Raw genomic sequence first — 13,271 nt, 5'->3', positions numbered from 1 at the left:
AATAACGCAACTTGTCTGAATTAGGTAAGAAATACCTGTACAGGTGTATCTTGCTTTCAATGAACGGTGATCACCCACATTTTTAAAAGACATGTTTGAAAGACTGAAAACTATGTAAAATTCAAGAATTTACAGCAAATGTTTCTGAAAATACAATGAAGGGAAGAAATACAATGTACCTGTACAGGTGTATCTGGATTTTATTGAACTGTGATTACACATTTCTTTAAAGACATGTTCGAAACACTGAAAACTATGTAAAATTCAAAGACTTTACAATGTTTCCGAAAATACAATGCCGTTATGTGTACCCTAAAACTACTTATTATAAGTAATGACATCTAGTAGTACAATATATATTAACTGGTATTGCTTTGTGGTTTGGTTTAGTTGTGGAAAGGTCAGTACTAAATATATAATTTACTATTGGAGATAAATGACTGTCAGGGTGATGAATTTTACTAGCCAGTGCTGATATTTCAAGATAATTCATTTATCAAGGGCCAATCAGACAACTGGCATACTGACGCAATGATATAGGTGCTCCTTCTGTAACTTTAAACTTAGTCAAATTGTTACTTCTTTGTGAGGTGCAGTAACTAGGCAACCTGAGTTCTCTGGATTTTTAATAACAGATATCAAAATAATGGTACCCGGTATGCAGTCTGTGAAATGTTTACCAGATTTTACTCCTATGTGTCACAAGGGTGAACAAAATTTCAACAAACACATTGACTTACCTTTAGAAGCATCGTCCAACTCATATTTTGTAAACGCAAGGTGATACTGTGATATAGCACATGTATGAAATTGACAGCGGAAAACGACATCACGGTTACTACCATGTACTTTCTTGTGGTAACATTTCACCTAGAGAACACACAACAGAAATTTGGTGTTAATTTGCAAAGATTTGGCCACTCAACACAATTATCGTTAACCCAAAAACCTGATGTAAGTCTTGGTATGGAAAAAAATGTTAAATTATTTTCTTAGGCATTTAACATACTAAGGATATGAAAGTTGATAATTCTACTTACCAATATATCTCCTCTGAGTTGTAGAGCAGGTTGTATGGGTACAGCTAATCTATTCACATTGTCTGTCAAAGTGCTGTTAATCAATCAAATAATACAATTCATGTCTCTAACAATCCAAATTGGGCTAGGAGATCCAACATCCACATTTGGCCAAAAAGTTTTCATCAAGTTTTTGAAATACAATGTACACATAACTGTCCCCAAAGCTTACAGTAAATATATAATCATACAATATTTCTAAGGTCATTTTTTTGTATAAGAAAAGTAGCTTCTTGAATATCAAATACGCATTTTCCTTTTAAAAAAGTCATCTGCAAATATGCGAAAACTTCAAATACCTTGAACCTCAACACAACCTAATAAATAAGTCAATGTGGGTTACCATGGTGATTTCATGAAAACAAAACATGTTAGAAGAGTTGAGATCATAAACTTATAGTTCTTATTTTGTTGATTACTTGGATTTACAATCACACCAATACTTACTATACTCCTGAGGTATAAATAGGTTGCATGGATTGGTAAATTTTCACAAATGGCCGACATCCTGGAAATGAAAAAAGACGATTGTGAATAAGGGCAGTCTTAGTTAATTCATGGTTTACACCTTTAAAATGATTAGTCAATCAGTCAGTTAAAACTTTCTTTAAAAATGAGTGTCTAATTATGTGTATGTTGGTGATACTTTCAATTCAGAATTATACTTTAACAATGACCTAGAAATGATAACTAAAGTCAAAAGGAAACTGTGAACCACAAAAAGGCTGCCAAAGAGTTACTTCGACAATCTATAATGATCCCTTAATACGCAAATTTTCAAAACATAAATTCTGTAAATCCATAAATGTTTGTAATGAAAAATCAAGATTGATAAAAACACATAATTTGATTTTTCCAAAATTGATATTTTTTACTTGATTTGCAATCCTCATTAAAGTGTTTGCAAAAGACGATAGTTTGCGGTTTCATTTCTCAAATATAAAATACTAATCCTGTCACACATCATATCATAATTTGATTTAACAAAAACATGCATTATATTTTCAACACTTACCTCCCCTCCCTTCAAAATTAGGTATGCCATGAAGAATTATGTAGTGGATGTATAAAGGTGCATTATTAATTTGTATTTCCCCCGATAATAAACCTGCAAAATATTTGACGTATCTCAGCTGCGACGCTTGAATTACTGGTAATAGATTTTCATCATAAAAACGCTTCATGGCATACTTCTCTACTGACTGATTACCATTCCTGTATAAAAAAGAAAATTGAAATAATTTAATAAACATAAATTTACTTTTTTTAAAAATTCAATAAACTAAACCTTTCAATAGTGACCAAGGCACCATATTGATGGGGGTGGGGGGTGGGGGGTGGGGTTAGTCAATGGGTAACATTACGGGGACGCTCCTCACAAACATTGAAACCCAATGTGTCGTGATACCAATTTTATGCAAAAAGTATGCCCTTTCTGATACCAAGTTGCATTTTAATTAGTCTAGCCAGGGCTCCCAGGGGAAGCTAGCCCTAGATCTAGCGTGGCATGAGTGACGAGAGTATGGAAGTTTTGAAGGTAGATATACTAGGTTGGGACGCTTCCAGTGTTGACTGCATAGTCTCTGTTAATTAATGCAAGTTTTGATTCACCCAACCCTTTCTCATACCACCACCTCATAAAAAGTATACCCTTTCTGATACAAACCAGCATAAAAACCCGACCCCTTTCACGCAGACCCTTCCCACATTGCAGTCTATGTACGTTGCCCCCTCGGGGGAGGAACGAGTATGTCAAACCAGATAGACAAGTCTCCAGGCCATCAAATGATTCAAGTTCATTATAACATTGAACTCATTGTACTGCTGTGGTCTATCAACATCATAACACCACATGTATCATAATCATATCTATTTCAATAACAGTCATATGGTCTGAATGTGAAATACAGTTCCACTAATATAATGGCATTGTACTTAGACCTGGGATCAATTAACATAACACTACCCATATCACATTTCACTGCGATATATGTGTGGTCTGTACTTGAAATGATATTTCAATGTGACATTGTATTGAGCCCTATGGTCTATTAAACATACCACAAAGTATGTATCATATATTACTTTTAATGGTCCTGTGGTCTTGTATTTGAAATAATATTTCACCTTATTTGTACTCAGCCCTGTGGTCTAATATACACTATACATCCCCCAGTGTTATGTTAATGCAACAAACAGAAATCTGATCCTGATATGTGATAGTGACTTATCCATATAGTTGATATCTTAGTTCTGGTTATGATCTTGTAAACTGTTATAATTTATATAAAGCAGACATTTTGGACTTGACAGCCATTAGTCATTGATTTGTTTATAGCGTGTAACCTCAATTCTTGTTTTATGAGAATGAATTTTGTGACATGGTATATTGGATGTGTCTTTACCCATCTCTTGCAAGACGACTCTTGAGTTAGTCTTAAATCTCAATGTTTGAGTGATAACATTGACCCCCAATTTTTCCTATAGCTTGATTTGCCAGAAAACTGTTTTCCACTACAGTGGACATATTTTTATGCAGGTCAACATTGGCCTTTAAAGCCTCCCACCCCCCCTCCCCTCCCCTCCTCACCACACACACACACACACACACACACACACACACACACACACACACACACACACACACACACACACACACACAATAAACTTGATAAGAAATTAAAGAACTTACCCATTACATATCATAATGTACTCTATATAAGCTGACAGCACAACACCCAGTCTGCCAAGCCCTCCCTAGAAAGTGAACCAAAAATAACAATTCATTCATTAACTTGAACCATTTGACCTTGACTTTCAGGGTTAGAAGAGCAAGACAAAACATAGCACTGGTATAAGAAAATAATGCTGTCAACTACATACAAGAGAAGTACAGTTCGAGGTTTAAAAAAATTATGACAATACATTTTCATAATATAAAATCAAGTGCCACAATATTGCTGGAATAAAAGAACTACTTTTAAAATGTTACGTCAAAACTATAATATGTAAAAACCTGGTAAAAAAGATTTCTCTATACCTTGTGTTATTTAAATTTCTCAAAAGATTAAAAGAATTATTGTGTTTGAAAGTAGTTGTACTCAAAATATATCATCTTCAAATTTCTTGATATACAAATTCAGACTTTCTGAATGATGCAGATTTTACTTACCTTAGCATGTATTACAACAACATTCTGTGAATCTGATGACAGCCATGATTCTATAGCTTTACAAATACTGCAAAGTTTCTCTAAAGGTGGGGCTAGGTAGTCTGGCCATCCTAAATCAAGCACCTAGGGAGTCAAATGAAAAATTAGTAAAATAGGGAGCCATAACATTTTAATTAATCAAGCACCTAGGGAGTCACAAACCATTTTATCAACCACCTAGGGAGTCATACACAATTTTAGTGGAATAACTAGGAAGTCACAATAATAACATTTCATGAAACACCTAGGGAGTCACCACTGCAAACTTTTTATCAAACACTTAGGGGGTCAGAAACACTTTAATGCAATAACTTGTGCCGTAATAACAACATTTCATGAAATACTTAGGGAGTCAAAAATACAAACACTCATATAACACAATTGATTATTTGACCAAAACTGAAGTTCTTCATCTGCATGTAAATGGTCGACTGATGATTTCAGACAATGAAGTCAGTTTTCCATCTATTTCAAAATGTTACAGAATGTAGAATGAATTATCCTTTATTTACCTGGTGATTGAGTTGCACCAAATCATACCTCTTCTCTGATAAGTTTATCATCAAATACTTATCATGATGTTGATTCTTCAATATCTTGGTAACATCTTTCAGATTGCTCCTATAGATAATTTCTTGATCCTCGACTGGGAATATCAATGCTGGAAAAAAATAATAACAGGGAATATCAATGCCGGAAAAAAATAATAACAGGCAATATCAATGCTGGAAAAAGATACTAACAGGGAATATCAATGCCGAAAAAAAAATAATAGGGAATATTAATGCCGGAAAAATAATAACAGGGAATATCAATGCTGGAAAAAAAGATACTAACAGGGAATATCAATTCCGGAAAAAATAATAACAGGGAGTACATGGTGACATGTGTTATGGAAGATAACAGCTGATTGGTCAATATTGTTCCAGGATAGGTCATGTGCTGATAGTTAATTGGTCAAAATTACCAAGATCATAGCTGATTGGTCAATGTGAAGTCACTAAAGTTTGCTTGAAAATGTTAAAGGGGCAGAATACCGTGTGAAGTCACTTTGGTATGATAAACACTTGGATGTAAAATGAGTTCAAATATGTTGGTTTCATTCACTTTAACGTATCAGTCTGTAGTTGGCAGTGATCTGAACTAGGTGAAAGTGACATATGAGACTTGCTAGGCAACTTCCAATGAATGTATTGCTATTACCATAACAACAGAAGCTGTCCACGGTATGTTTAACAGAAGTTGCCTTGCAAGTCGTATAAATTATATATATGTCACTTTCATGCAAGTTCAGATGATACTAACTCCATACATTCTCGGTACCGTAAAACGGCCGTGGTTTGTGACGATGACTCCATAGTGTGAAAGTGAACGCCATCTAGTATCCAAGTTTTTATCAAACAACGTGAATTCACAAGATACCCTTCCCCTTTAAACGACCATGTTCTATTCTCTGATTGGTCAAGTTTCATCTTGATAATTCATCAGTCAGTTAGGGAGTACTCACCAAGGATCCGCTCTGTTACATAGATAAGTTGTAATTGCATAGATTCCTCCCCTCTGTTGAACAAATAAACAAAAAAAGTTATTATTAAGATCACTTTCTAATTAACAAATATATGAAGTGAGTTTTGCATTTGACACACAAATTAAAGGTAGTGTTACTTCCAAGGATATCTGTGGTTGTCTTTTTGTTGAATGACCCATACCAGTTTCTTGTTTTAATACTTTTTATTATAGGAAATATACTTTTTACACTAATGACACATATATTGTGATTTTCTTTTAGACTATAAACTTTTACCTTTTTTACATTGTTATACTTACTTAGGGAGTCTTTGTAAATTTCACCATCTCTACATTATTACTACTAACTTAGGAGTCTTTGTCGCCGATACAATTTCTACATTATTAATACTTACTCAGGGTGTCTACCATTTCTACTTTATTGATACTTAGGGAGTCTTTGTAAACGCGACCCATTTGAACAGTAATACTTACTTAGGGAGTCTGTAAATTTTCACATTTACATATCATTAATAAATACATAGGGAGTCTGTGTAAACATTACCATTTCTACATTACTAATACTTACTTAGGGAGTATTTGTAACACTATATTATTAATACTTACTTAGGGAGTCTTTGTAATTGTTGAGACATGGTGTCTTTATGTAAACTTGGTTGTGCCTGGAAAGAAAACAAATGATAAATCAAAACACAATTCTTGCCTGAATTACAAGAATCTTTGAAAAACATGGAGGCAAATTATAATTTTACAAAAAAAAAACATATCAAGAATCTCCTAAATAATGAAATGTTGTACTTAAAGAACTGTTTTTATTGATTTTGAATTCAGTGGGGAAATAAAATGAGTTTAAATGTGAAATAAACTGAGAAATTTATTTTGATGTGATATTAGTACCCCTCCTCCTCAACCAACTCCCCTTTTCCCAGTAAAAACTGAGAGCCTATGACAACGAAATCTAATGTTGTACGTTGTGTTTTGATCTGTTTATTTGTAAAATCAGTTCGAAGGACAATTTAAATATAAAAACAAACTGAAAAAAACTTAAACTTGAAAATATGGAACTCACCATTTTTATTGATCCATGTTTTGACAAGCCTTCGTTACTTGGCTGTAAAGACAAAATGAAAACACAAAACTATTAACCACCTTGCCTTCGTTACTCGGCTGTAGAGACAAAATGAAAACACAGAACTGTTACCACCTTATTGCCTGCTGTTAAAATGTCTGTTATGGTAACAATTCCTAGGAACAAACAACTTGTCATGTTCTTGTAACAAGTCAAGTACACACTACATTATCATGAACACTCTACTACACAAACACTTCTTTGTGTCGTCAATATTTGTTACTAAAAGATTACACAGGACTACATGTATATGTATGTTGGTATTACATCTACTTCAGCCATGTTTTTCTGTTATCAATAAACCAATGCATGAACTCAGAAGAGCGTAATCTGTGTTTATATGTGTTTGGTCATAATATTCAAAAGTAATGAACAATTTAGAACTTTTTTGGAGGTCTTTTAATTTTTTTTAAAATTCAAGAAAGCATGATTTCTGCCTGTACACTGTTCCACTATACATGTATATTATCATCATTATATGGTATGTGACGTATACCAATTGCCAAGTTGTACACATTTGGACAAAAAATATGGAATTTATACCCTGGTCTTTTTACATTGAGACAACGCATATCTAAATGTACATTAGTAGTTTCATAGAACTAAACATGTGAGTGACATTAACATTCAAAATCGACATAATTTTTTCTGTTTTTCAGTCTCCTGATCTCAAGGAATTTGTCACTACCCATCTATCAACATATAGTGAGAAGGCCCCTTAACTCATTAATATTTTCATTGACTGAAAAATATTGGAGAACAATATTTAATTATACATGGAACTCCCTAACATAATGTATACAAATATAAATTCTCGCCATTTTTTTTCTTCAATTTTCCATTTTCTTGCCTTACTTCTGATCATTCCTGAAATTCTAACCTCCCTGACTTCACGGACACATAGATTTCCCTATTAACTTTGAGAACATAAAACCCAACATTCCGCAATTCACTTCAATCCATTTGATGGATAATTATCCAACAGGCAGACTCTACTCTACAATTTGTTTATCTTGAGAGCCTATTTCACGCAATTAACAAAGAAAACATCGAAACGGTCCATTAACCTTAGCAGTGTACATTTCTGATCCAACACGGTAATCCGAGTAACATGAGTAAGTTGATATTTCAGTTGTCTTTGTACTTCTTGGCTAATCTGCACATTGCTTTTGACCCCCATCAATGAATTACTTCATTGTCTGATAAACCACAGATCAGGTATAACAACAACAGGTTGGGATAATACCAAGTTGTATTTCACATCTGTAAATAATTCTACTTTAAGTCTCTGTCTACATACTTTTTTTCTGTTGATTAACATACTCACAATTTCAGTATGACATACATTATACCACACTTCCTACCCTACACCCTTTCTTTAATATCATAGTTCTAACATATTAGCAACACACTGCTGTGTGTTTGTGTGTTGATATATGTATGTATGTATGTATGTATGTATGTATGTATGTATGTATGTATGTATGTATGTATGTATGTATGTATGCATATGTGTGTGTATGTATGTGTGTATGTATGTATGTATGTATGTATGTATGTATGTATGTATGTATGTATACATATGTACGTACATATACATGTGTATGTATGTATGTATGTATGTATGTATGTATGTATGAATGAATGTATGTATGTATGTAGGTAGGTAGGTACGTAGGTAGGTAGGTAGGTACATACGTACGCACGGATGGATGTACATACATGTATATATGTATGTATGTAGGTACTTACATACGTACATACGTATGGATGGATGGATATGCAGTGTATGCAAGTCAGTGTAGATGTGCAAAAAATGCCTATGTGTGTGAGCATTGCCTATACTATATATAAACCTCTTTGCTTCAAATTCTTGACCTATTTCCAGCATTTACCAAATTGAAGTAACCTTTCGGCCTGAGAAATTCAACGAAACAGCTAGCACTTGAGTCAAGACTTGTCGACTATTGTACATGTATAATACATAATCATGTCAAGTATCTAAGTGGGACAAACTGTCAATATGAAAGCTGTCAACTACGACAGACATCTTGACAGACAGATTGGCACACTGTTCTTAGTGAATACTCCCCTATGGTATTAGGTGAAGGTATCACTTTGTTTGCGTGTATTAACTCACGTATTTGCTTTTAATACTGTGACTTTCCATCTCTTGTCATGTACACAGCAAAGTACTGTAAGACCAGTAACATTTGGGTACACTACCTTGACTTTTAACATATCCTACATTTCAGTTATAGACTGTGAGATACATATGTTGTGTTGTTCAGCGATCCAGTCCTTGAATGCAGCCCTTGAATGCAGCGGCTGCTTAGGCAGCACAGCACAACACTTCACACTGTATCTCACAGACGAACACAATTTATCACACACTATGTTTGAAAATTCTGTACATTTTTAACTCTCTGAGAGTATGTATGTATTGTCTCAGCTGTACCAAACAAATTACTTTTCAAACATTTCAGAACTTTTTTAAATGTGTCATGAGTACACGTATATACATGCCTGGTTTGCAAAATCAATGATTCTAAAACTCTTTCATTACTGTGCATACAACTGCCTTTCCTCACTGTCCTAAATCTCATTTCTATAACTTAATCTGTTGTTTTGCTGTAAAATGTCACCTACCTGTATTTCCTGCCTCTCTAAACAAGCCTATATAGTTGCAACAAACTTGTGGATTGCTTTCATGCTATGCATGATTCGGGTTACAAATTATCAACTGTGGAGAAATCCTATACTATCCAGCGACACTCTGGCGGGTTTTGCAAGCCCGTAATTTTTTTTTTTTTTTTTTGCACACCGTGAAGATTTAGTGCTGTGACAAGGGCTAGCAACTGAACTAAACATGATGACAGGTCAGGCAAATTTACCACTTTGTATCAAGTAACCTTTCACCTTTCAAATTTATAAACTTGGCATAACAATGCTATAGCGTGACAGAACTTTAGGCCATACTGAATCAACTTTATGTTACTATTTTCAGATTTATCCACCCAGGAAAATCTTAATTTTAGGCTAGATAACATTTCTTTCTGAATTTTTTGAATTTCAAGTTCAAAGATTCATGAAGAAAATATTGGCTTAAATTTAATTTTCCAGTACATAAACAAACAGCTTGTATGTGCTTGATACTAATTATCATTATATTAGTATTGTCAATTCCTGTGTGTGTGTGTGTGTGTGTGTGTGTGTGTGTGTGTGTGTGTGTGTGTGTGTGTGTGTGTGTGTGTGTGTGTAATGTATGTACATATGTATATGTATATGTTTGTGTATATGTATGTGTGTGTGTTTGTGTGTGTGTATGTATGTGTGTATGTGTGTGTGTGCATTCATGTGTGTGTGTGCAAACTTGCACATGTGTGTATGTTGTTGTTTTGAGAGAGAGAGAGAGAGAGAGAGACAGACAGAGACAGAGAGAGAGAGACAGAGAGAGAGAGAGAGAGACAGAGAGAGAGACACAGAGAAAGAGAGAGAGAGAGACAGAGAGAGAGACAGAGAGAGACAGAGAGACACAGAGAGAGAGAGAGTGTGTGTGTGTGTGTCATTTTGTTTTCATCTGTATTGTATTTTGTTATGGTTTGCCGAGGTATGTGTGGTGTTCTGTGTCCATGTTAGTTTGAACTTTGTGTGTCCGAGTGAGTGATAACACCAAAACTTACGCCCAACTTCTAACAAATTTATCAGTTGGCTGAAACTCAATTTTTGGTGACCTACTAACCTTTAACATTTCAAATGTTTATCTGACAAACACCAGGACGATGAAATATTTGAATGTTTTGCACTAATAACTCATTCTGTGATGTTTACAAATATAAGTCATCCACGTAGTAAACATTAGTGAAGACTGTCTCTACTAGACGCAACACCAAGTCTGTCAGGACTAGGGTGAACAAATCCAAGCTTAGTGAAACTATCAATCTTAAAGTTTTGCAACTATTAATCTTACATGACAAGTATCCCTGTACTGGAGAATAAAACTTCTTGAAAAAAAAGCTAACTACGGTGCAAAACTAGTCAAAGATTCAAGATATTTGCGAGCGTTCGTTTTCATACACTGTTCCTTCAATTTGGAAAAGTCTTCCCTGAAGTCTTCATCACTCTCATTCTAAGTCTTCCTTCCACTCTGCTCTTAAAACTTAAAATATTCCAATCTTAACTCTCACTCATATATACATTTCTCTTTACATCGTTCAATGTTTTCAAATTGTTTCTCGTATCTACGACACTGGTTCAGCAGAACCAGTGATGTAGACACGCATGCCGTGACACAGACGTGCGCTGTCAGTGATGTAGAACAACCAGAGTATATATTCCATATTTTTTATTCAACTTGGCTCATGCTTGGTATAATAGTGAAAGTAGTGACTACAATCTAGACGCCAGGGGAAAATTTGGCTACTAATTTTCTGACAGCTATAAACCTGATCTATTGAGTTTGAATTGTGAGATGTTTGAACTAACATGACACTATACCGTGTACTTTGTATCTCTTGCAACCTTATTGACAGACTGGACAGCCAACTATTTCATTTTTAATTAACCATTTACCACTCTAGTCTGACAAGTCTTCATTCAACTATTTAGGTCAGTTTATTGATGTCACTAAACTGAAATCAGATCATCTGTTTTGTACATCAGAGTTCGGTCTTTTGACACCTGCTAAATTTTACGTTAGGTTTTTTGCCTCCTCATTCTTGGATGCAGTTGTCTGTTTGATTAACCAGGAGATACTTCTGTCAAAGTTTTTATTCAAAATGTTCATGTTTCTTTGTTCTGCTTATTGAACTACAGTGATATGCACTGGTTTGAGTTTGAACACTACTGCTTGACTTTGGCACATGTATATATAGCATAGCAACTACTATAGCAACTACTGACTGGTATAGCAACTAGTACAACAGATACTGCCTAGCATAGTATAAATGGTGATTAGTATGTAAACTAACAGATAACATGAAAATACCCAGGCTGGTATTGCCGGTATTAAAATGCCTATTGGCCAGTATAGCATTTTGATATTGACCATGATATGCATGACTTTCACCAACACAAAATGTTCATTCACCAACACAAAATGTTCATTGGCCAACACAAAATGCCTGTTGACAATACAAATTGCTGTTGACCAATGCAAATGTATCTTGACCAATGCAAAATATCTTGACCAATACAAAATGTTCATTGACTAAAACAAGATATATACTGACCAATGCAGAATGTATATTGACCAATGCAAAATGTGTAGCGACAATACAAAATATACATGGACCAATACAAAATTTATACTGACGAATACAAAATGCATTTACACCAACATATATGTAATGACTATATTGACCATCATAGCTGTGTACCCCGGTATATATTGACTGAGTTAACATTCATATACATGTACAGTGTATAGTGATCAATGTAAACTCGCTGATCAGCAACAGTTATCAAACTTATAAATTTATACATACCAATTCATAGTTGACAGGTGGCACACAGGAAGTCATTACCTATTGACAAATAACAAACAAATACAATGTAATTAGTGCCATTAATTACTTAATGGTTTTGACAAGCATATCAAATATGTCAAATCTAGTAAAGTTGAATTTTATCTCAGGATTTTAAATTATGTGTGCATGTGAAATGATAATAGCTCATGAATGAGATACAGAAATACAGTTCAGTACAATCAAAGACCCTCTATCTGACTTGCTAGCCTAATGTCAACCTGGTGTTTACATCTGTGTACCTCAAATCAATATCACCTCTTCCATATGTAAACACCTGGTAAAGTACCAGTGATGAGGGCCAACCTGATGTTAGCATTGCAGCTCACCTCATGTAAGCACAGGGCTAGCTGGTGCAGGTATCAAACCCTTCCAGCTGCTAACACATGCATTTGGGGTGTTACTTCTACCAGCCTAGCATTTGCACTGAGCTGGCCACGATGGTAGCCCATTTGGAAAAAAGAATTCTCGAACTGCATAAGCTAGTAATTGTATGAAGTGTACCACAGTTGATCACACATTGTGTTGAGTCGAGATGACTCTGTGAAAAGGACAGTCGCACAAAGGTTGTGTCCAACTTGTAAGTTGTAGATCTAGATTAAGAACAAGACCACTAAAGATATTTATTGCATGATGACATGAAGTCAATTGATGGGGAAGGGTAGAGTAATTGAACCAGGGTGTTGTCCAGGTTTCAAATTACATGTACTAAACAGCAGTGTTATCATCAAATGACAAAGTACACCCAAAATCTTATCGCATAAATACTTTCACTGTATCATTTTTTTTGGAGTGTGCCA

General features: G+C 34.6%; 1 protein-coding gene across 1 annotated transcript in view; it reads right to left on the bottom strand.

Moving 5' to 3' along the window:
* LOC144450743 (uncharacterized) overlaps positions 1 to 13,271 on the bottom strand; it is a 158,935-nt gene that overhangs the window by 25,857 nt on the left and 119,807 nt on the right. Inside the window, exons 4-14 of the mRNA XM_078141438.1 lie at positions 12,433 to 12,471; positions 6,887 to 6,928; positions 6,424 to 6,479; positions 5,798 to 5,850; positions 4,803 to 4,951; positions 4,252 to 4,374; positions 3,772 to 3,836; positions 2,095 to 2,294; positions 1,527 to 1,587; positions 1,041 to 1,113; positions 741 to 870 (exon numbers count right to left, since the gene is read on the bottom strand). Coding sequence (XP_077997564.1) covers positions 741 to 870; positions 1,041 to 1,113; positions 1,527 to 1,587; positions 2,095 to 2,294; positions 3,772 to 3,836; positions 4,252 to 4,374; positions 4,803 to 4,951; positions 5,798 to 5,850; positions 6,424 to 6,479; positions 6,887 to 6,928; positions 12,433 to 12,471 — 991 coding nt within the window. The remainder of the gene's footprint in view (positions 1 to 740; positions 871 to 1,040; positions 1,114 to 1,526; positions 1,588 to 2,094; positions 2,295 to 3,771; positions 3,837 to 4,251; positions 4,375 to 4,802; positions 4,952 to 5,797; positions 5,851 to 6,423; positions 6,480 to 6,886; positions 6,929 to 12,432; positions 12,472 to 13,271) is intronic.

Source organism: Glandiceps talaboti, chromosome 20 (assembly GCF_964340395.1).
Source record: "Glandiceps talaboti chromosome 20, keGlaTala1.1, whole genome shotgun sequence".
NCBI classification, from domain to species: Eukaryota; Metazoa; Hemichordata; class Enteropneusta; family Spengelidae; genus Glandiceps; species Glandiceps talaboti.
The sequence above is the reverse complement of the archived record's forward strand: the minus strand, read 5'-3'. Positions and strand labels throughout refer to the sequence as shown.